The sequence below is a fragment of the Condylura cristata genome, unplaced genomic scaffold (genome assembly GCF_000260355.1).
Source record: "Condylura cristata isolate star-nosed mole 26May11 unplaced genomic scaffold, ConCri1.0 scaffold00034, whole genome shotgun sequence".
Lineage (NCBI taxonomy): Eukaryota > Metazoa > Chordata > Mammalia > Eulipotyphla > Talpidae > Condylura > Condylura cristata.
In genome coordinates this window covers 6,170,115-6,193,290 of record NW_004567135.1, presented here as the reverse complement: position 1 = coordinate 6,193,290, position 23,176 = coordinate 6,170,115, and the positions used below count along the sequence as shown (strand labels likewise).

The 23,176-nt window shown below is 47.4% G+C and overlaps 1 protein-coding gene across 4 annotated transcripts in view; it reads left to right on the top strand.

The window, feature by feature from the left end:
- Positions 1–23,176, top strand: part of SCN8A (sodium channel, voltage gated, type VIII alpha subunit) — a 97,584-nt gene that overhangs the window by 50,183 nt on the left and 24,225 nt on the right. For all 4 annotated transcript variants that reach the window (XM_012732402.1, XM_004692731.2, XM_012732401.1 and 1 more), the window contains exons 12-18: positions 2,579–2,711; positions 7,526–7,764; positions 14,223–14,396; positions 16,133–16,489; positions 20,623–21,093; positions 21,539–21,656; positions 22,493–22,647. In XM_012732402.1, the coding sequence (XP_012587856.1) occupies positions 2,579–2,711; positions 7,526–7,764; positions 14,223–14,396; positions 16,133–16,489; positions 20,623–21,093; positions 21,539–21,656; positions 22,493–22,647 (1,647 nt within the window). The remainder of the gene's footprint in view (positions 1–2,578; positions 2,712–7,525; positions 7,765–14,222; positions 14,397–16,132; positions 16,490–20,622; positions 21,094–21,538; positions 21,657–22,492; positions 22,648–23,176) is intronic.

Here is a 23,176-nt window from a genome sequence, read left to right as displayed (position 1 = left end):
ATACTTTAAAACGTTATTAAGTAAACCTTGAAGTTTATTTTTCTATTATAGCTCATTCTGTAAAGATTTTTTCCCCAATCTAGATCCTCTTCATGTCCTTATACATATTAGAATGATCTTGTCAGTTTCTTGAAAAAAGCCTAGAGTAGGATAATGATTACACTTACTCTCTAGATCAGTTTGGGGGAGTGGGCATCTTAATTATACTGAGTCTGCAGTCTATGAATGTGGTACATTTCCACATTTATTTAAGCCCCCTCAGGTTTCTCTCAGCAAAATCATATAGTTTGTAGTGAGGAGTCTTGCCCATCTTTCCTTAGAGTTATTCCTTGGTCCTTGGTATTTTTGACACTGTTATGAAAGGTATAACTGTCGATTTTTTTTTTCAAACATTTGTTTCCAGAATATGGAAGCAAGAGTTGATTATTGTGTATGATGTATGTTATGACCTTGATAATTTAACCTCTAGGTGTGGCTTTTTTCCTGTTTTGTAAATTCCTTAGGGTTTTCTAAATGCAAAATATTTTCTGTAAATAACAGCAGCTGCAGTCTTTATGCCTTTTGTTTCTCATGTCTTTGCATGAGCTGAAACTTCACATACAAAGTATAAATAATGAAAGCAAACATCCTTTATATTTAAGAGGAAAAGGATTTAATATAGTCATAGTTTAAAATATTAACTCTAATAACATATTATAGAGTGAGCTTTAATTATAATTAAATGAATACTGTAGAAGTTGTCTCCACATTTCCCTGTTCTAGTTTACAGTCATTTTACATAGAAAGGTGTAAGTGATAATTGTTCCATCTTAAAATTAAGTTAGTATTAAACTGGAGAATTAACTTTTCTTTTGTGTATTTTTTAATACAAACTAAAAATTACTTAGTTTTCAAACAAGAATCACTAAGTGATAATTTAATGACTTGAACTAGCCTTTCCTTATTTCTTACAGACAACATTTCCATTTTGGTTTTTTTTTTTACAGTTGATGTTACTAAAGTTTGAAGAGTTTATATTTTTATTAACATTCAGCTTACCCAGAAAGCAGCAAGACATTCTTAGTACCAAGACCATATTAAATACAATTCTTTCCTTTCTTGATGAGTCAGCTGACCCATTAGATCTTACAGAACTCGGGGATTTAGCATCATAAAATTCATCGACCATGTATGGCAGACTTGCTCAAGGACAGCGCAGTAAAAATCAAGAAGCAATCCAGAAAAAAGAGTGCTTATTGGACAGGACCTTTCTGTGTTCATGTTTAGGAAGAAGGAAACATATTTTCAGGACCCACGGTAGTGGTTACGAAATCATTCTTACATATACAGTATACTAATGCAGCAAAGAATTCCCAAAGAAATTGGTTCTTTTTTGTTTCCATTTCAGCTGTAGCTCTACCAAACAAACTGAACACAGCAAACAAAACTGTAAGGCGAACCGAATGTCTAAAGCTGTGAAACAGTTGAATGAAACTCTCATAAGTTAAATTAAGTCTGCTAGGAATTTTTATCTGTTTGATTCTTAAGTCTGAACATGGATAGAGACAGAAAGGTTTTCTGATAAAGCTCTCCAGAGACTATTTTCCTTTCAAATCAGCTAGGATCATTCTGGTACTGGTCAGACAGAAGCAGCACGACCCTTGCCTGACCTTGAGGGATGGCAACTGTCTCTGGCCTTTCCTTCACCGAGAAAGGGCAGCCATGGGTGATATGTTACAGAGAACCACTTACTTACTAGAAAGCAAGGTTTTAATCCATGCCACTAAGCCTGATCTGATGTAGAATATCCATTAAGCCTGATCTGATGTAGAATATTTAGGTTGGTACAAAGAACATAAGCCAGGGACACGAGGAAACCTCCCGTGCTCTACCTTTCGTATAATAGCCTGATGATGTTTTTTGTCCTTTTGGTCGGGTTGAGAATTAGAACATCAGAGGTGAAGTTATAAAGTAGAACTTTAAAGGACAGGTTAAACATATGATGCAGTACGCTTAATAAGATAACGGAATGTCCATACTTCCTTACACTGACTTGGAGAAGACTTGGGGTCGTGGTTCAACGTGGTCGTGTCCCGTTAGACCCAGGTTTGGCCTTCAAAAGAGGCAGTTTGGCAGTGTGCTGGTGGCTTCCCTGCACCTGGAAGAACAAGCGTTGGAGGTGGTCAGAGAGTTGACCTTGAAAGAATTTTCAAATAGAAGTTAATTTGCCTTATTTTATCATGTGTTCCAAGTGCTATGGATTTGAGAGCAGGACAAGAAAACTCAGTCTGCTCTGCCGACATTGCCTCTCCCCCATGCTTGGAATCTACCGGAGGAGGTATTTGATTCCACCAGACTTTGGGCTTAGTGTAGATGTGCATAAACTTAAGTGAGTTGATCTTGTCTACACTGAGGATGACCCCGGACCAACTTGCTACATTCTACTCCTTGAGCTGAATAGGATTGTAGAGCAGGGTATGGGGAGCGCCGGCCCTGGTTTGCTCTCTGGACCATTCAGCAAGGCCCAGGTTTATGTTTATAAAACTTGACTCACTCTGTTTGTTTGTTTTTCTTTTTTCTTTCTTTCTTTCTTTCTTAGACTACCACTGAGGTAGAAATTAAGAAGAAAGGCCCAGGATCTCTCTTGGTTTCCATGGACCAGCTGGCCTCCTATGGACGGAAGGACAGGATCAACAGCATCCTGAGTGTTGTTACAAATACCCTAGTAGAAGGTATGTGCCCTCTTAGGTGAGTCCAGGCTGCTGGGATGGGAGTGTGTGCTTTGCATAAGTCTTGTCTCTGTCTTGTGGTCTGAGTTTTGCAAAAATCATCACTGAGCTTTTTGAATAGCTTTTTTGCTTTTTAGACCAGCTTTTTTTTTTTTTTTTTTTTTTTTTGCTGGTTATAGAGCCAGCATCCCAAATAACTCTTTTCCCAAATCTACATGCAGAGAATCAAATGTGAACTTCAAAGCTGCTGCAGAATTGTACACAGGTAGGTAAGCAGTGGGAAGGACCTGCAGGGGAGTTAGCTGGAGAGTCTCAGGAGGTCTCTGGTCATCATCGCGAGGAATCTGTGGCGTTAGCTTAAAGAGCCATGAGGATAGAAAATGCTGGAAACCCCCTCATCTTCTCGACCCCAAAACATGCCTTCCTTTTTTCCTTTTTAACTACTCACAGCCCTTTTGCTTTTCCCTTAAGGACGAATGTACTGTGTATTTTGATTACACTTAATCCTGCCTCTCTTCAAACACCCCCACAAATCCATAAATACATTTGATGTGTGAGTAGGTAAGCTCTCTGCCGCAGGGAAAGAGCAGCCGCTCTGGAATCACAGCTTGTCTGCAGGAATGTTGCTGTCAGCATTCAGTATCAGGCTCCTCCATGACACAGCCTGGCGTGCTAGGGGTTGGCGGGGGGCTGGCTGGGGGCCGGGGGGTGGCTGGGGCTGGCTGATACTGTAGCTCACCCCCACTCCTGGCAAAGGCTGTCTTTATTTCCAATTGTGGTCTCTAGCCCAGGCTCCTCTGGCTTTCCATGGTAGATTCAGTGATGAGATTTGCCTCCCCTAAAATTCTGATTTATGATGCACAGATCGTCATTGGATTCATGTCAGTTCAGCCGAGTTGTTCCACTATAGACCCAGGTATTATCTGGGCATCAGATTGCCCAGATTGTTGAAGTCTGGTCACCCAGGCTAACCCAACAATATGAGCATTCGCGAAAGAGGCAGGCTTAAAATGACCCTTTCTCCTTGGTTCACTTTTTTTTTTAGAAACTGAAGCCCAGTGCCATGTGTGTGTGCTTGTGTGGTGTGTGTGTGTTGGGGAGGAGCAGCCGTGGAGATCTCCCAGAGAGACTCTCCCTTGGAGTGAGACTGTACCCCACTAATCTTGAGAGTGTATCAGGTACAGAGCATGTTGGACGAACGGCTTCCAGCCACCTAAACAGTTTCATTGGTTCCCTGTTTTCCTTTATTCCCTGTGGAGTCACCCTCTGATGAGCTTTAGGCTTTGTGGCTTTGAGATTTCAGGAGAATGACTGCAGGTCCCGAGGATTCCAAGCAAGAAACACTGTCTTAAGACCCTGGATTCATTTTAGTCTTCACCCGGAGACCTAGACAGAATGTTTCCAAATATTGATGGCAGTTGAGAAAACCATGCCCAGCAGCCCAGTTTTCTTATGGACAAAGACATCAGAGCCCAGAGCGCCGGTCACCGCCGGTGGCCACCGCACCCAGCCACGGTCTGGCGAACGTGGATGCATGGCCAGTGTTCGTGGAGCTGAACTTTCTGGATCTCCTGGTTGCTTTTACCCGGTGATAGAGCTGGAGGAAAACACGGGAACACGAGCGATATCTGTTCCTGTTCCCTTTTCTCTCTCTTCTCCCCACCCTGCCTTCCTCTTTCTGTCCTGCTAGCCTTGTTCATCAGCTAGCACACACATTTTTAAAACAATTGCAAGGATAGCTCACAGGGGAGAAAGAGATACCTGTTCCTGAGTAGGAAGCCTTCCAGCTCTCCCCCCCATTTCTAAACCCCACTCACCTAGCCTTTGGCTATTCCTCCTTTCCCCTCAGAGTATTTGGCTCCTTTTGTTAAAGTGGAGACAGACACCACAAGCAAGGGACAATGCGTGGCTGAGGCTGAGTGAGGCGAGAGGGATGGAAAGGACACTAAGGACGATCCCTTTCTGTTTAACTGCCTGTGTGTTTCATGATGACGACAATGCAAACCTGCATGAATGAAAAAGCGCTCCTGCTTCCCAGATGTTCAGTTAGGAAACCCTGGCATCTTAAAGCCAAAGAGGGAGGCTCTGATCTACCTCATGGTTTAGAAACCACAGTGGGATTCCAGAATCTTGTAAAGAATGAGAAAGCCCTGCCTGTTCTGCCTCCCCCAGCCTGGGGCACACACGCTCATGGGGACCCAGGGGGTATTTCAGAGGACATGGGGGGAAGGGCTGTAGGCAAAGAAGGAAAGCTGTGGGAGCAGGGAATAGAGCTGGTAGAGTAAGAATGAAGAAGTGATGGTATTTGGTGTTGCTTCTTGGATGAAACAGCTGCAGAAGCTCCTGGTGGAGGCAGCTGGCCCTTGCTGTTGCTGCCATCTTTTATTTCGCTGAGAAGCATCAAGTGTCAGTGTAGTTACTTATCTGGTATCTCCCTCATGTGTGGCTATAAAGTCATATCCCAGCGCCTACCACTCTGGGGCCTAAAAGTTGTTCAGTTAAGAGAAAACCTGCTTTCAGGAGCTCATGTCTGTTGCTGCCATCTTGGTAGCATTACAAGACCTTGTCTGAAAACGATTCCACTACCCCCGAGGTACAGCTGCAGTGCCTTCTCTGGAAATATCTAGAAGCGAAGTATGAGAAACCCCACAACCCTGTCTCACCCGCCTCGGGTAACCCCTTCCCTCACACTGAGGACTCGCCCCCAGGCATGGGGGCTAGTGACAATTACAGAGTGTCCTCTGGAACGTGAGTGTCCTCCTGGAACACCTCCTCCAGCTCACTGAGTAGCTCTGAAGCTCGTCCGCTTCCTTTTCGTGGAACAGCAAGTACTGTCCTGAATGTCATCCCTTCTCAGTCAACATGGATTCATGCCGATATGGGAGGAGGTGGAGGTTTCTGGGTGCCCCCTAGGGTAAGGGAACCCCTCTTCGCTGTCGGGCAAAGACGGGGCCCCTAGTTCACTGTGAAACATGACAGTTGTGTCAGCTGCTGCCTCAGCCCCATGCTTGCCGGTGAGCCGCAGACATTTGGGGAAGGGAGGAGAGAGAAAAAGGAACGGAACCACATTGCCAAATATGTACTAGAAGAATTTATGGAAATCAGAGAACCTTTTCATTTTCTTTTTTTGGGAAGAAAACTAAATTTACCTTGGGGAGGGAGTTCTATGAGGAAGAAGCCAAAGCGAATTCTCTTCACAGACTTCCTTTCCCACGCACACTCCCACATGGTGCTCACTGTGGCCCTTAACTCTGAAAAACCAAGGCAACCATTTTCTTAGCAACCAGGGAGCCAATCAGAAGCCCACCCGAGGCACCCCGTCTAAAATAAAGCCATCACCATGGGCACCACCCAGCTGGTTGAAAACTGGGCAAGTAGACTCATTGAAGGCAGCCATCTTGCCCGTGGGGAACGTCGGCAATCTTTCCTTTGCATTCCTTGCACGGTGTGACGGTGTCAGCAGAATTGGGCAGGGCAGGGTTCATGGATGCGGTTACATCTGACGCTGTAGAAGCGGTGCCTGCCTCCAGCATCGTTGTGCCGCAGGTTTTGAGTTACACCTTTAAAGAGCATCCTCCCAGATCAGGGCCTTGCGCCTTTGTAGGCCAGCTGCCGTGGCCCCTCAAGGTGACGAGCTGCATTACCTGGGCCTCACGCTAGCGTCTTGCTGCTGCCCACGCGCTCTCTGCTGTTAGTGTCTACGTGTTTTAATGTCATTGTTTTGTGGAAAACCTTAGAGATCATCTAGCCCAACGACTTGAAGTGCGTGTTGATCAGCCCTAAGTCTCTGGAAAAGCAGTGGACCAGATGGGCTCTGAGCCCTGTTCCTGGCAGTTCTTCATTTACCTCTTGTACAGACTGAAGGTCGTATAGATCTTGCTTGGGAATAAAGGTTCTGTTTCTAAAAAGGAGAGGCAGGAAGAGATGACACACACAAAAAGGAGAGAGAGAGAGCAGGAAAGGGGAGAGGTGCGAATGGTAGAGGAGGCAGTGGAGGAGAAAGGAAGTGATTTACGTTCCAGCTGAGCTATGGACTGCACACCGAGTGGCCTGTACTTCTTGGGGCATAAGAAACGTATTTCACGCGATGATGCTGGTTGCTGCTGATTCTGCCGATGAAGACAGCAGTGTAGCAGATACTTCTGTAGCGCATACTACTGTATTCGAGGGTGTTCTAAACACAATGCGCCAATGTGTGTGCACACGCTTTATTTTATCTAGATCATGTATCATGTTATGTATTTTAGCTCATTTAATTAATTGGCGTTAATTTGCGTAAGGACCCACAGTGAGCAAGTGTTTGTGTCCAAATATGTCTGGCTTCAGTCTACAGTGACTGCTTCTCTGATAATAATGTCACGATATTGTCATTTACTGACAAGTGCCAGGCACTGTCCTTTCTGTTTAACGAATCGACCCTTGTCATCCTTATTCGGTAGGGGAGGATTACAGAGCTTCTACTGGCCCAGCTCACACAGATCTGAGGTACAGGGGATCCACCCCTGCCTCCAGTCTCACACCCTGTGAGTGTGGAAGCCACTCGAACCAGGAGACCTCGTTCCTAACCATTGTGCTAAAATGCTTAAAATGGATGAATTGAGTCTTGTTTATCACTAGACTGTTCTCAACAGGAAATCCACCTGGTCCTGATTACCCCCCCACCCCCCCTCCAAAAGAAGGAAAACTGAGGAGGAAACCAGTCTTGCATTCCCTCTTCTCATGTCACTTGCAGCTCTGGCCACCCGGGAGGCCTGGCAGCTGCCCCCCGGGTCTGCTGTCTCTGACAGAGGGGCCCCTTTGTTCTTTGCCCACTGCAGAACTGGAAGAGTCACAGAGGAAGTGCCCACCATGCTGGTATAAATTTGCCAACACTTTCCTCATCTGGGAGTGTCACCCCTACTGGATAAGACTGAAGGAGATCGTGAACTTGATCGTCATGGACCCTTTTGTGGACTTGGCCATCACCATCTGCATCGTCCTGAACACGCTCTTCATGGCCATGGAGCACCACCCCATGACGCCGCAGTTCGAGCACGTCTTGGCTGTAGGAAATCTGGTAAGATGGGGTGCTGTCCCCGATGCTGCGAGCTGAGCGTGTTTTGCCCGCCGGACATCTTTTTCGGTCCTGAGAGCAGGGTGTCGTTGAAAAGAAAATGACAGCTCCCTGGAAGACAAATGCAGCCCTGCAGACCAGGGTCCCCATTGCGCTGCCCACTATGGTGACCCCCTGGCCACCAACCCGCCCCCCACCCCCGCCCACAGAGCTGTAGGCACAGAGCCAGGCCTGGCGCCGAACGGGAGCCTTGGTGCCGTGGGGTGCTTTCAGTAGCCTGAGCCAAGGGCTTCTGGATTTGTTTCTCATTCTGTTTCTGTCACTTTGATTCCTGCATTGTCCCAGCAAATCGCATCATCCCCTTTCACCTTCAGTAACAGCCACCACAAGGTAGGACAGGTCTGTTCGTGCCCCAAGTGTCACTGTAAATTGCCCTCATTGTCGTATCTTAATTATTCATATGCCGATGCTCTGTGGGAAACTTTTAATTCCAGACTGAAACCGCCACCCCCACCCCCAGCCCAACTTCTGGTCTGTCATCTGCTTTCTGCCATTCGTTGTTCTGTGCCGAATATATTTCCGTGTTAGCGTAAGTCATATACTTACTTATATTATTTAAACATAAGAGATAAATGCAGGTTTTTTTTAAGATTTATTTATTTATTCATATAGAACTGGGTACAGGCCGGAGATGTAGAGGGTGAGAGGCTTCACCAGACTCAGAGCAGGGAGCAGAACAGGCAGATGGACGAAGTACACTGCTGAGGGGAGCAGTGGGTGGGTCAGGAGAGGTCTGCTGCGCCATGTGGTCACCTCTGGGGCAGGCGGGGATCAAACTCATGCGGAAGTGGCTTAAGCTTCTTAGTGCAGTGTTTTAACCCGCTGCGCCACCAGGGAGGGCCCGAGATAAATGCAGCTTTTAAAAACAGATTACTTACTATATTCCGAAAGCAAATAGCCATGATTTGGAGATTATTTTTTTTAAGATTTATTTTTATTTATTTATACATACAAGAACTGGGGTACAGGCCAGAGGTGCGGGGGCTGAGAGGATTCACCAGAGACAGAGTGGGGAGCAGAATAGGCAGACTGATTGAAATACCCGGCTGAGGGGAGCAGCAGGGAGACAGGAGAGGTCTGCTGCGCCCTGTGGGGAAGCTCCCTGGCTGGGATCAAACTCAGACTGGTAATTGCTTGATAGAGCTGAGACTTTAACCTCTGCACCACAAGGGAGACCCCTGTCTTTACTTCTGTAGTACAAAAATCAGTTGTTTGAATTAGTAAAGAATTAGTTGGAAGAATCCTCTAGGGCATCTGGGTCTCATTATTCCTTAGGAGTTGCACCATCAGCTTGTCAAGTCTAGGTGTCATCCTCTCATTTGAAAGTGACCTCTGGCTGGTGTCTGTCCTCATCCCTTCCCCTTTCCCCTGCCCCGCCCCCTGCATGCACACACACACACACACACACACACACAGTCCTAATAGACTTTCAAAGCTTTGTAATGTCATTTTGAGTCTGTCCTGAAAACACACGTGGCTAAGGGACCCTCTGTGTGATCGCCTGTTCCCTGGTGCGCATCCAAGACGATCTGTCTCACCGCCGTGCTGTAAACTGAATGCCGCCGGATGAAACACTCAGTCTTGAAACAGGACATTCCCACGGCTGTCTAGGAAATCAGCCAGCACCTCTGAAAGGCACCCAAGAGTGGGCTTCATGTGACTGGCTGACCTGGGGTGAGCCACAGTGCTGTCAATGTGTATCACATATTCTATGTTGCAGAAATACGGATCATAGAGATTTTTAATTAGCCAAGAATTAAATAACAAGAACATGTTTACAAAATGAGTCCTTGAATCCCAAGGAATTCTGAGAGGCCTTTTCACCAGTAGAATCACCCCCGAACTAAGTCAGAAAATGACATTATTTTTCCCTTTCTTACATCTACACAGATTTAGGGACACCTCCAAAATGAGCAATGTGAGCAGTCAAGACTGCCCAGACCCATCGATGAAGAAAGGGGAGCAAAGGAAAGGTTGGCAGCTGATATTCAGGGGCTCCCGGCGACTAACCAAGAGCAGAGTGCTGAAATAAGAAAGCACTTTGGGGAGGCAAGGATGTTCAAGGGAAAGTAAATATCATTCGTAGATCTATAGGTCCTGGCTCAGGATACTGTGGGCTGGCCAGTGGTCAGCTCTGAGTGAAGGGAAGAAAGAAAAGATGGCGCCTAGAGTGAGGGCTGGTACCTGAGGGAGACGTGAAGATGGCTGAGGAAGGAGCTTAAAAAAAGCCCTGCTGTGGGCACAGTGAGGGTGGGGTAACTGCTCCTGAATGAAGATTCCAGACAGGCCACTGGGTAAGTGTGGACCTCAGGGAAAGGTACACATGAGTGTTTCCTTTCCAGAGGTGCCCTCTGCGGCCCCAGGGCCCAGGGCCGAGCTGGACAGAACTCAGAGCTCCACGTCAGGGGATTTGGGGCTCTCGGCTCCCCTTTGACAGAACCTAACCTGAAATAAGCCACTGATGTTTCGTGTCTGTAAATTGAGACTAACACCGTGGCCCCGTGGTCGGGAGGTGGCCACTTCACAGAAGCTTTTGGAACTGTGGCCAGCACGTGCGGTCTGAGGGGCGGTGTGTGTTTCGGTGGGAGGATTTTTAAAAACTTGAGATTGGGATAAAACCTTTGAGTGAAGCTGAGGCTGAGGATGGGGGAAAGAGGGACCTGCTGGATTCAGTAAGGCTCCGTCTTCCGGCTGGAGTGCCAGGTTCTTTCCACAGCCAGACTGGTTAAGTTGTGTTTTCTGTAGATAAGCAGATAGAAGCTTTTGGGATAAGATGGAAACAGCCTCCTGGAAATTGAAGCGCAAGAAAAAGGTGTCAGTTACAGAAGGCGCCTTCGAGATAATTCTGTCCATAGAGGAGGCTGTAACCCACCACATTTCGTAATACACAAATTTGTATTATTTAGTAGCTATGTAATGATGCTCTTCTTACCTTTCTTTTTCCAACCAGTTGAATATAACAATGGGTGAATCAGGTGTGTGTGTGTTTTTTTAAGCAATCTCAGTCTTACAAAGTGGTTTCAAGTACAGTATGAAAAAAACAGTTTTTGAGAGTAAACTGCTGACCCAGCCTGTCAGCCCCAGCGACTTCAGTGTGCATTTCGGTGATCAAACGCTCGCTCCTTCAGAAACATGATGTGACCGTCAGTCAGGAAATCACCACGGACGCGTCACAGCGTCACCAGCGCGGCCTCCGCGCCTTCGCCAGCAGCACCCAGTGTCCTCTGTAACGAGAGGGCACCAGTCAAGTGACCCTTGATGCTGAATAGCCACCCCCCTTTCATCTCCTTCAGTGCCTTGCTTGAACTTCTGTGACCTTGACGCTTTTGAAAACTACAGACAGTTATTTTGCAGAAACCCCCCCTTTGGGGCTTGTCCTGTGCTTCCTCAGGACCAGACTCGGTTGGCAGGAGGAACCTCGTGAGGTTCTTGTCGGCCGTGGAACTGCCATTTCTGAGATTCTAAGCAAAAAAGGAAAAAAGTTATTTTCCTCAGTCACCACATACACATGAATGTTCCTTTGAAGCTGCAGCTTGACTAGATTTGCAACCCAAAGAACATCTTTCTGTAGAGTCGCTTTTCTTTCACCTCTGCCCCTCATGCACACCTCTGTATACTTGCACACGCTATTTTCAAGTTTCTGTCTGTTTCCGTCTGGTTGGGTAACAGCTGTTCCAGTTTGCACAGATCTGAGGGGACTCCAGGGATGAGGAGCTCTCCGTTTTAAAAGTGGGACAGTTCTGGGCGAAGCAGCACAAAATGATGGCCCTAACAGGAGGCCCAGGCTTCAGGCCTGTCAGCAGCCTGAAGGTCAGGAAAGACTCCAGTGAGGGGGAGGGTGGGTCGCGCCGCCTCCTGCTGACTGAGCTCCCGAGGAGCTGTTATAATACTTTCCACAGTCACATGTTGGTCATTTGTCTCCATTGTGATGTACACAGGGCTTCTAGCAAAAGGAATTTCCTTAACTTTGGGAAGGGGCCCACTGCCCTGCAGCAGCCAGCTAGCCCACTTCTGGACAGACAGGAAGGTGGGAGCCTCGCATTTGTGTGATGCAGAGGCATCTCTCCTCACCCTTCTCAAACCCCAGGATGACCCCAGTGTGAACAGGTGGGTCTTGCTTGGTGATGTGGTAGCACAAGCCCCAGGCCTATGCCCAGAAACTTGTGCAAACTAGACAGATGCACTGCCTGTGGCTTCAGGACACCTCTTAGAACAGCAGGACCGGGGCCTCCCGGAGGGAGCAAGGTTAACTCTCAGCACTGTGAAGCTGTCCCCAGTCCCTGCTGCACTGCAACACGAGTTCAGTCCCCAGCAGGAGCTGACCCACATGGAGCAGCAGACCTCTCCTGTCTCCCCGCTGCTCCCCTCAGCAGTGTGTTGCAGTCAGTCTGCTCGGTCTTCTCCCCACTCTGTCTCTGGCGCATCCTCTCACCACCACCCACCCCCTGCACCTCTGCTCTGGCCTACACCTCAGCTCTTATATGTACACACAAATAAATCTAAAAAACAACAACCACAAAAACAGCAGTTCTCGTCTCTTTTTGGTCTTGGGGCCCCTCCCTTTCCACTCTTAAAAAGAGTTAAAGAATTTTGTCTTATGCAGGTTATATTTAGTGATATGTACCACAATGTCCAAAAATTGAGGATAATCTTAAGTATTTATTTTAAAATAACAATAATATACTCACTACACAATGACATAAATAGTATATTGCATGCAGAAAAAATTTTAAGGGCACCATTTGATATTTTTGCAAATCTCTTACATGTCTGGTTTAATACAAGACAGCTAGGTTCTCTATGTGCTTCAGCATTTAATCTGTGTGATAGATTGTTTGGTTTGAAGTACAAGAAAAAGGCGGCAGGTCCGGGCTCCGTAGTGCGCACGCGCAGGCGAATGGTCCCCGCAGGGAAGATGCACCGGGCTGACCCCGGGGGTGAATGGGAGTCGGAAATTGGCAGCCCCTGCCTTCCCTGACCTCTCATAGGAATAGTCTGGTTTTTGTTTGTTTATTTTTATGGGGGCTGGGTGTGCTGGTTTGCTTTCTAAACAATCTGAAACTACAGTTCGCGATGTTCCATTTGTGTAGACGCTCAACTTAACACTGCAGTTTGACCTCCACGGGGAATATTTTCCTTGTTTTCAAATAAAAGGGAAACCTTGTGGACACCAAAACTTCTTACCCACTTACTCATTTTGATGTATTTCTGTCTAATCATTCTGCGTTGCTACTGCTTTGCTTTCAGTTGGTGCAGCAACTGTTAACCTAAGTTAACAGTTCCGAACAGCAACAGTTAACCTAAGTCTTTCTCACTGTTCTCAATTCTGTCCTCAAATCATATCTTCACATTTTCCTTAAATGCCTTCATATGTAAATTGGGTAGCCAAATGGTTGCAAATACTAATTTATTATAAGTCTCAAACTTAGTGCATAGAGAGCCCGATCTAAAATCACAGTATTCAGGAAGAGCGTGGTGTTACATGGTTAACCTCGTGAGGGTGTTGGTTTCATCAGAACTGGCTTGCTCATGATTTTGCTTTTTTACTGCATGTTGTTAGCCAGACTGCAGGCAACAGGGTACTGGGAAACACGAAGGCCTTTGTCAAACAGAAAAGTAGACAGCATGGGAAGAAGTTATTAAACTCCAAGTCTGAAATAATTATGTCATTGATCATCATACTGAATAAATAAAAAAACAATAAGAAAACTCATTGAGGGTCTGTTATACAGCAGTGAAATTGGAAATAGGAAGACTGTAACAACATGGACAGAGTTCTGATAACTGGAAAATGAGACCCCAGATATTGTGTATATTCTATGTGAGAATACATATACTTTGAAAGATCCCAGAAGGGAGTCCTTAAACATGACTGTTGTATTTAAGGCGGTGACACCCTGGGTGGCATTTCCTGTATCTGCGTCCTTTTAGGGATGCTCTGTCACCCTTATGATCTAAAGTAAAAAGCCTTGCAGCATAAGTCCAAGTTTAATGAAACACCTAAGTCAAGACAGAACAACGGCCAATATAATTATAGCATAGTGAGTGTTTTTTAGGCAAATGGCCCAAGCAGATACATTCACATAACAGACACACATAACTCTTTAAAAAGCACCTGTGTGGTGTTTCCATTGCTTAGAATATTTTCTCAGCTGCTCCCTTGAATAATGTGAATCGTAGAGTTCTAGCAACAAGGATGGGATTGTTGGGTCCTGAGGACTTCATACAAGAAGCAGATAAGGTTTCCTGCCCCCTGCGGCAGGCAGGTATTGCTGGCCTCGGGTGCAGAATCTCACCAAGGCTGGACCTTGAGGCATCTGGGTCTGCTGTATTCAAAGATAACGATAAAGGCGTTCTCTTTCTATTATTTCTCTTTCTGTACCCCCTGCCTTCCCCTCTAGGTTTTCACTGGAATTTTCACAGCGGAAATGTTCCTGAAGCTCATAGCCATGGACCCCTACTATTATTTCCAAGAAGGTTGGAACATTTTTGACGGATTTATTGTCTCCCTCAGTTTAATGGAACTGGGTCTGGCAGACGTGGAGGGGCTTTCGGTGCTGCGATCTTTCCGATTGGTATTCCATGTTTCTCCAATTTCTCTTTACATTTCCTGTCTTGCAGCTACTAGGAAGAACTTTGTCTAAGTTAATCTGATGATTTCTTAAATCCTTAGCTGTAGTCTAATCCCATTCTAGTGGATGATTTGTTGGCTTAGCTACTAAGGTCTTGGAAACTTTTCTGCTAAATACCTCATATAGTTTCATTTGGAAACATCAGTCAACACACAAATCACATTTTAGGAAGTTCCTCCAAAAAATAATGGTTAATTTAAACATTGAAAAAGAAGGACTCCCGAGGGCTATAGATACTGAGGTGCAGTGTGGGTGCACTAACAAGCCCTATTTTTGACTCAACATCACCCTGAAATGACTAGAATGTCTTCTTGTACAAAGGTGGCTTTCCTCATGTCATAGCGTGGTGATTCCTGCCCCAAAAGGGGAATCAAATAATGTATATTTTTAATTACATTGAAACTGGTTATTAAACACTTGGCTTTGTTTTCCATACTAAGAAGGATTTTTAAAGTGTATTTAAAGAAGTTAGTGTTTAAATTGCTAAAATGTTTCTGATAGAATAACTACTGATATTCTGAAAATAATTTCCAGTGAGCACAGGCCTACGGAGGCCCTGGTGGAACCTCTTAGGAAGCTGTATTTCTTTGGGGACCTCCCCAGGGGCACCCACTCAGACAAAGCCTCAGAACCGGCCTAGGTTTCCACCTTCCCTGTTGGGAAATGCTTGACCTCTTGCAACTGAAAAGATTTAAGGTTTTTCATTAGGATATTCAGCATTGTAAGGCAGGAAATTGGAATAAAGCAAAACATTTTTAAAACGGAGATGTCACTCAGCCCAAGTCACAAATAACCTTTTCTCAGCAGTCTTATTAGAATCCAGCCCACAATAGGCTTTTTTAAAGACTTATTCTTATTATTTAGAAGGTGAGAGAAAGGAGTTAAGAGAAGGCAGTTTAACACTAATATTCTTTTATATATATATATAATTCATATGATATATATTACATCATCATTCATTTTTGCACAATGTTTGCTTTCTCTTCGAGTTTAGTCCCATAAAATTCCGACCACCACCAGTTCATAATTCACCTGTGATCCATCACAGTAGTCCCTTGTAGCACTCATATTCTTAATAAACTAAAAGTGAGTCAGAAAGGGGAAAAACTGAATTAATCCAGATATCCACATAAAGCGATTCCTGCTACATCTTATACTATCCAATAAGACTCAAATGTGAAAACAGAACTTCACATCAGTGCTCTCGCCTCCTACCAGGATTTCCGATGTGTGTTAGTTGTTAACTTACGACATCTGATGACCTTGTAGCTATCATTCCACCTGTGTGTGGACTTTGCATATGATTCTTGAGCTGTTAGCCAAGACCTTATAGTCATTCATGACAGAATATAGGTATTTCATGATTAACAGAACCAGAACTTCTGTCTTCTGAATTAGTATCAGTACAACCCCTTGAAAAGTCAAGGGAAAGTCAGCAGGAAAAGGATATGTTCATATCAGAATTTTGAAAAAGTAGATTAATACCCAGGGACTGATACAGCAGTTTTCTGGGTTCCTAGCGCTGAATCTTTCTCTTACTAGAAAAGTAATCACTGTTCCTTCATGTACCTCAGTTCTTGTCGTTCTAGTTTAAGATGTTGCTAGAAAGTCCTGGGAGTTTCCCACGGGCGAGAAATGGCTTGAGTATCATGTGGATTTTGTTTGGGTTTTCTCCTTAGCTCCGAGTCTTCAAATTGGCGAAATCCTGGCCCACCCTGAACATGCTGATCAAGATTATTGGCAATTCTGTGGGTGCCCTGGGCAACCTGACCCTGGTGCTGGCCATCATTGTCTTCATCTTCGCCGTGGTGGGCATGCAGCTCTTTGGCAAGAACTACAAGGAGTGCGTGTGCAAGATCAACCAGGACTGCGAGCTCCCACGCTGGCACATGCACGACTTCTTCCACTCCTTCCTCATCGTCTTCCGCGTGCTGTGCGGGGAGTGGATCGAGACCATGTGGGACTGCATGGAGGTGGCCGGCCAGGCCATGTGCCTCATCGTCTTCATGATGGTCATGGTCATTGGCAACCTGGTGGTGAGTCCTAACCGCTAGACTGTTCTTTGCCCTGAACAGCTTACCCTGGACCCAGAGGCCCGTGCTGTCTTGTCCTTCATTTGTGTTCAATTTGGTTCCTTTTTGGTCCAAGAATCCTACAGTACGAATGAAGGAAAGGAAACCGGTGCTCACAGTCCGGTATTCACACCACGACCTTCCAACCCTTTTTCATAGTTAAGGAAAACTTCCGCAAAGTTAAATGACTTTCCCAATGTCACACAGCTGGTAAATGTTAGAGCTTCTTTTAAGTATTAGACTGCCCAGTCTGTGCTCTTTTTTTTTTTTTTTTTTGAAGGGAGGTGTTCTATACAGCCTTTAATTTTTTTTATTGAGTTATAACTGATACATATAACATGGTTGTAGTTTCAGATATACAGCATCATTATTTGATATTTGTACATATTGGGAAATAATTACACCAAGTCTAGTTAACGTTTCTTTCATGATACGAATTTTAAGATCAAGTCGCTTAGCAACTTTCAAATATGCAATACAGTGTTATTAACTATAGTCACCATGCTGTGCATTATATTCCCGTGACTTATTTTATAACTGGAAGTTTGGGCCCTGGACTTCCTTAACCCACTTCACCCAGCCCCCTCTCCTGCCTCTAGCAGCCACCAATCTGTTCTTTTTAAAAAAATATTTATTATTATTTATGTATACAATCTGGGCTGTAGGCCAGAGGAGTGGGGTGAGAGGATTCAGAGACAGAGTGGGGAGCAGAACAGGCAGATCTGCTGAAATCCACTGCTAAGAATAGAAACAGGTGACACAGGAGAGGTCTGCTGCGCCAATTGGGTCAGCTCCCTGGCTGGGGATCAAACTCAGCCTCAGCGGCTAGGGATAGCTTGATGGCCACCAGGGGGGCCCACCAATCTATTCTTTATGGACTTGGGTTATTTGTTTGCTTTAGAGCCTACACATAATTGAAATCATACAGCATTTGTCTTTCTTTCCTATGTCAGTTCACATAATGCCTTCAAGGTCTACCTGTGTAGTCATATAAATGTCATGTGCCGTTCTTTTTTATGGCCGAATAATATTCCATTGTATACATATGCCACATTTTCTTTATCTAATCATTCAGTGACGGCCACTTAGGTTGCTTCTGTGTTTTCATCATTGTAAATAAATAATGCTGTAGTGAACATGGAAGTGCATTGGAATTTTCAAGTTAGCATTTTCATTTCCTTTGGATAAGTGCCTGGAAGTAAAATTGCTGGATTATATGGAAATTCTATTTTTAATTTTTTGAGGAATCACTACGCTATTTTCCATTACGACCGATGGTTTATATTCTCCCAATAGTGCACAAGGTTCCCTTTTCTCCACATCTCTGCCAATGTTTGTTATCTCTTGTCTTTTTTATAATAGCTACCCTACCAGATATGAGGTGCTACCTCATTGTGGTTCTAATTTGCATTTCCCTATAATCAGTGATGTTGAACATCGTTTCATGTACCTGTTGGCTATCTGTAAGTCACTTTGGGAAAACACATGTTCGCGTCCTTTGCACTTTCCACTTTAAAAATCTCTTTCATCTAAGCCAGCATTTCTCCTCCTTGACACTCTTGACATTTTGGGCTACACAATTCTGTGTTCTGAGCTGTCCTGTGCATCGCAGGATGCTGAGCAGCACCCTGGCCTCTACTCCACTAACAAGTAGCAACCCCCCCTCCAAGTCATGACAAGCAAAAGTGTCTCCAGATATTGCCAATATCCCCAAAGGGACAAACTGCCCTCCACTGAGACTCATTGATCTAAGCCCCCTCCGGGTTTTACTTTATATAAATGACAAATCACTTCCTTGCTTTACCATGACCTGTCTGCCTGCTATATTCTGCCTCTCTATTTATCACATTCACCAACAGAGATATTAGCACTTTGTTACTCAAAGTGTGACCTGAGGACTAACAGCAACAGGATCACTTGAGAGGGTGTTAGAAATGCAGTCTTACGCCCCACTCCAGAATTACTGAATCAGAATCCGCATTTTTAAAAAGACTTGCAATGTGTCACATGCATGCCAAAGTTTGCTAAGTGCCCATCTTTCAGATCAGGCCACATCCCACCTGCAACCCTCGAGTAGGGAGGACTAGAAGAAGATAAACTTAAAGGCCTTGTGAGCTCTTCCGTGTTGAGTTTTTTGGGTTTTTTTTTCCTTTTCTGCCACAGAGAAGCAAGTTCCTACTCACCAGCCTCTGAGCCAGCCATGGCCACTGCATGACCTATAAAAATAGATGCTGTAATGTTTCTTTGATCCCTCCAATCTCCACCCCAGCCACCTTCTCCTTAGCCCTAACCCCGCTAGGCTTTTCACTCCTCCAGTGCATATAGCTGCCGCCTACTGGTGTGTAATGCGACCAGCGTTTACTAACCCTGAGTGTGCCAGCCTCGCTCCTTCTATTGCCAGTTGTCTCGAGGGCCTCTCCCCATGACAAAAAGCACAGGACAAAAGCAACTCTTATTTCTGCTCCTAGTATGATGTGACACCTTCCTAGGCTTCCCACGCTCAGTCCCTCTGCCCACTCATCTCCAGCCACCTGCAGGTGTATGTCTCTGACTCTTTTTTTCTCCACTCCCAGTAAATATCCGATACTTTACATCTGTCCATCTTCATAGATTTCTGTTCCTATATCTTTCTTCATGGTATCTCTAGAATCTGACCCTTCTTTTCCTCTTCTGTAACCTAGTCAGTATTTCTGAAATTGTAGTCTAAGACATCACAATTCACCCAGGGTCTACCTGTTAAAAATGACCACGTCCCAGGCCCCACGCCGGATCTGCCTGATCACAATCTCTTTTGGGTGAAGCTGAGGAAATGTGCATTTTAGTAAGTTTCCCACCCAGGAGAGCCTGCTGCAGGCTGGGAGACAAGAAGCAGGTAACAGCCTCCTCACTGCAGCAGCTTCTCCCTAGCCGGTCACAGCCTCTACTCTCTGTCCCACCTGTGACGCTGGTCGAGCACCAAGTGGGTCCAATTACGTAAAACTCAGATGGCTCAGGCCGACCCTCAGTGCTCTCCCAGACAGCACCTTCCAACACATCTCCTTTTACCAGCCGTGTTTTCAGTTCTGCAGAAGCCCCGAATACATACAGTTCATCTGTTGTCTCCACCCCAGCTCTACCTCCAGTCATCTCCAGCTAAAATGTCTGCCTTGCTCTTCTTCAGAAGGGTGACAGAGTAGGGCCAGATGTAAATCATCTTAATGCCCTTTGTGAAATAGGAAATTAAAAAATAGGTAACTTGTATCTGATGGCTTGGCACTTAGACAGGCAACGGAACTCAGCGTCCCTCACTGTCCTGCTGAAGCTATTTTGTTTTGATAACTGTTAGGAAAACAAAGGAAAGTGCTCTTAAAATAAGATGACACTAAATATACTTCAGCTCTCCCTTTGTGATGCATTGCATGAAGATACGGTTCTCCAAGTCTAAGGTGTCCTAGCGCGGGTTCTGAAAGACACCACAGCTCACGCGGCCAGCACCTGTGTGGCCTTGGTCCTGCCCAATGCCCACACCCACCTCCTGTTTTTATTTTGGGGGAATTTTCTCCCAGAGTAGATAGTCATTGCTTTTCCAGGTTATAAAAGTCGTATGTGTTGGGGTACAGAGGTCAGAGGGCAAAACTACGAAAGAAGCAAGGAAAGAGAGGCTGCCATCTGTCTCACCACTCGAACCAAACAAAATGCCGCCTAGTGACGGGAGCACTTCAGACTCCCTATGGGCCAGCAAAGGACTACAGCAACGCTGAGTCCGTCCCCGAGGCCTGCGGCTTCCAGCATGACCCTTGCCTGGCGGCTGTCCCTAAGCCAGTCTGCATTCTCTCTCCTTTTTTTTTTTTTTAAGATTTATTTGTGCATACAGAACTGGGGTACAGGCCAGAGGTGCAGGGGGTGAGAGGTTTCACCAGAGTCAGAGTGAGGAGCAGAACAGGCAGATCGACGAAGCACACTGCTGAGGGGGGCAGCGGGCGGGTCAGGAGAGGTCCGCTGCGCCCTGGGGGTCACCTCCGGGGCCAGGATTGAACTCGCACTGAAGCGGTGCGTCCTGACCTGCTGCGCCACCAGAGAGGGCCTCACTCTCCTTTTTTCCGACGCTGCGGGTATAGGTGCTGAACCTGTTTCTGGCCTTGCTTCTGAGCTCCTTCAGCGCAGACAACCTGGCAGCCACCGACGACGACGGGGAGATGAACAATCTGCAGATCTCGGTGATCCGGATCAAGAAGGGGGTGGCGTGGATCAAACTGAAGGTGCGAGCCTTCATGCAGGAGCACTTCAAGCAGCGTGAGGCTGACGAGGTGAAGCCGCTGGACGAGCTCTACGAGAAGAAGGCCAACTGCATCGCCAACCACACAGGCGCAGACATCCCCCGGAGCGGCGACTTCCAGAAGAACGGCAACGGGACCACCAGCGGCATCGGCAGCAGCGTGGAGAAGTACGTCATCGACGAAGACCACATGTCCTTCATCAACAACCCCAACCTGACCGTGCGGGTGCCCATTGCCGTGGGCGAGTCTGACTTTGAGAACGTCAACACGGAGGACGTCACCAGCGAGTCGGACCCTGACGGCAGCAAAGATGTAAGGTCCCAGCCTGGAACCCAGCCCTGGCCCCGGGGGAAGAGACAGGGCCCCGCCGGCCCAGGGCTTGGTTGGGCCACGGGCTTGCTAGAGAGAGTCTGGAGAGCCGGCTCGGCACCACCTCCTGCCCGCCTTTGTCACTCCAGCTCCCCCGGGCGCCCCAGATTCCCGAGTCTGTCTCCACGGCTCAGGCCACGGAGGCCAGAGCTGGCGTAAGCCTCGAGACCCGGCCGGCACCCGCCCCAGACTGGCCTGTAGCCACCTCCCATGTCCCACGGACCGCTGCGTCTGGGAGCGGGCATTGGTGGTGAACCCCGTCCTGACGGACGTCCCGGGGCCCCACGTAGTGGCTTGACCACCCAGAGCGAGGCGGTGGGAGGCTGTGACAGGTGCCGCCGCCCCCCCCCCCGGGGCTGCTTCACCTCCTTCTCCCTTGCTTATCCAGAAACTGGACGACACCAGCTCCTCGGAAGGAAGCACCATCGATATCAAGCCGGAAGTGGAGGAAGTGCCCGTGGAGCAGCCTGAGGAGTACCTGGACCCAGACGCCTGCTTCACAGAAGGTGAAGGCCCAGGAGGCCCCGGGGCTGCGGCAGACAGAGCCTCGCTGGGGCTCGCGGTGGGCTGAGGGGCTCGGTGGCAGGCTCCAGATCATCTTTTTTTCTTAAGATTTATTTATGCACACAGAAGTGGGGTACAGGCCAGAGGTGCAGGTGCAGTGAGAGGACTCACCAGAGTCAGAGTGGGGAGCAGAGCAGGCAGATGGATGCAATGCACTGCTGCGGGGAGCAAAATCAAGTTTCTTTTTTTTTTCTAGGATTTATTTATTTGTGCATACAGAAGTGGGGTGCAGGCCAGAGGTGCAGGGGCAGTGAGAGGATTCACCAGAGACAGAGTGGGGAGCAGAGCAGGCTGATCAACGAAGCACACTGCTGAGGGGAGCAGCGGGCGGTCAGGAGAGGTCTGCCGCGCCCTGTGGTCACCTCCGGGGCAGGCGGGGATTGAACTCATGCTGAAATGGCTTTAGCTTCTTGGTGCTGTGCTTTAACCCGCTGCGTCACCAGGAAGGGCCCCCAAAATCAAGTTTCTACTCTCATAGGTCTATTATTTTTTCTTGGTGTCAGCCCAGACACTAGAAAGGCCTGGGCCGCCTCCCGACCTCCCTTCTTCCTCCCTTGCATCTTCCCGCGTGCAGAGGGCCTCGCCCCGCGGCCATGAGCGTAGCCTTGGCCCCACCACCGCTTGGTCTCCGGATCCGGCCTCTGAGCCCCCCTCAGGCCCCCCTCCCCCAACCCGACTGCGGAGAGGCAGCCCTGCGGGGCTTGGGAGGGGAGCGGAGGGGAGGGTAGGTCCTGGCAGGGCGCGCTCCCTCCGTCTGACCTGCGCTCCCCCGTGCCAGGCTGTGTCCAGCGATTCAAGTGCTGCCAGGTCAACATTGAAGAGGGGCTGGGCAAGTCGTGGTGGATCCTGCGTAAAACCTGCTTCCTCATCGTGGAGCACAACTGGTTTGAGACCTTCATCATCTTCATGATCCTGCTCAGCAGTGGCGCCCTGGTGAGGTCCAGGGAGAGTGGGGGGTCGGCTGGGGGTGGTAGGCCCTAATGGGAATGGCCCGGGGGCCGGACCCAGCATCTCTGAGAACACGGACTGACAGCGGAGCTAAGGACCGTGACCTGTTGAGAGCGAGCGCTGCTTTGACAAGTTAGGGTTCGAACCTCACTTTCCACGTCCTGACCGTTTTGCGATTCAGCATGACCCCACAAACCCAGGGGGCGAAGGTAAGTCACTGGGTGTCTCCCCGCTGGGTCTGCCTCGTTCAAACGACACCTTAAAATGAGCTTCCCTTTCCTAGATAATGCCCCAAATATTTTATCATTTGCTTTTTAGTTGCCCAAGGTAGGAGAGAGGCGGTTCTTCCACTCCTGCCCCTCACATCCCGCTGGACTGGGAGACTGTGGCCTTAGCCAGTGTCCAGAGAATCAGGTGGCTGGCTGAGTCCACGTGCGGGTCAGTGAGGCATCTGGCCCGGGAGGTGCAGGCTGCTCTCCACAAGGGCTGGCGCTGTGGAGGCTGGACGGGGCCC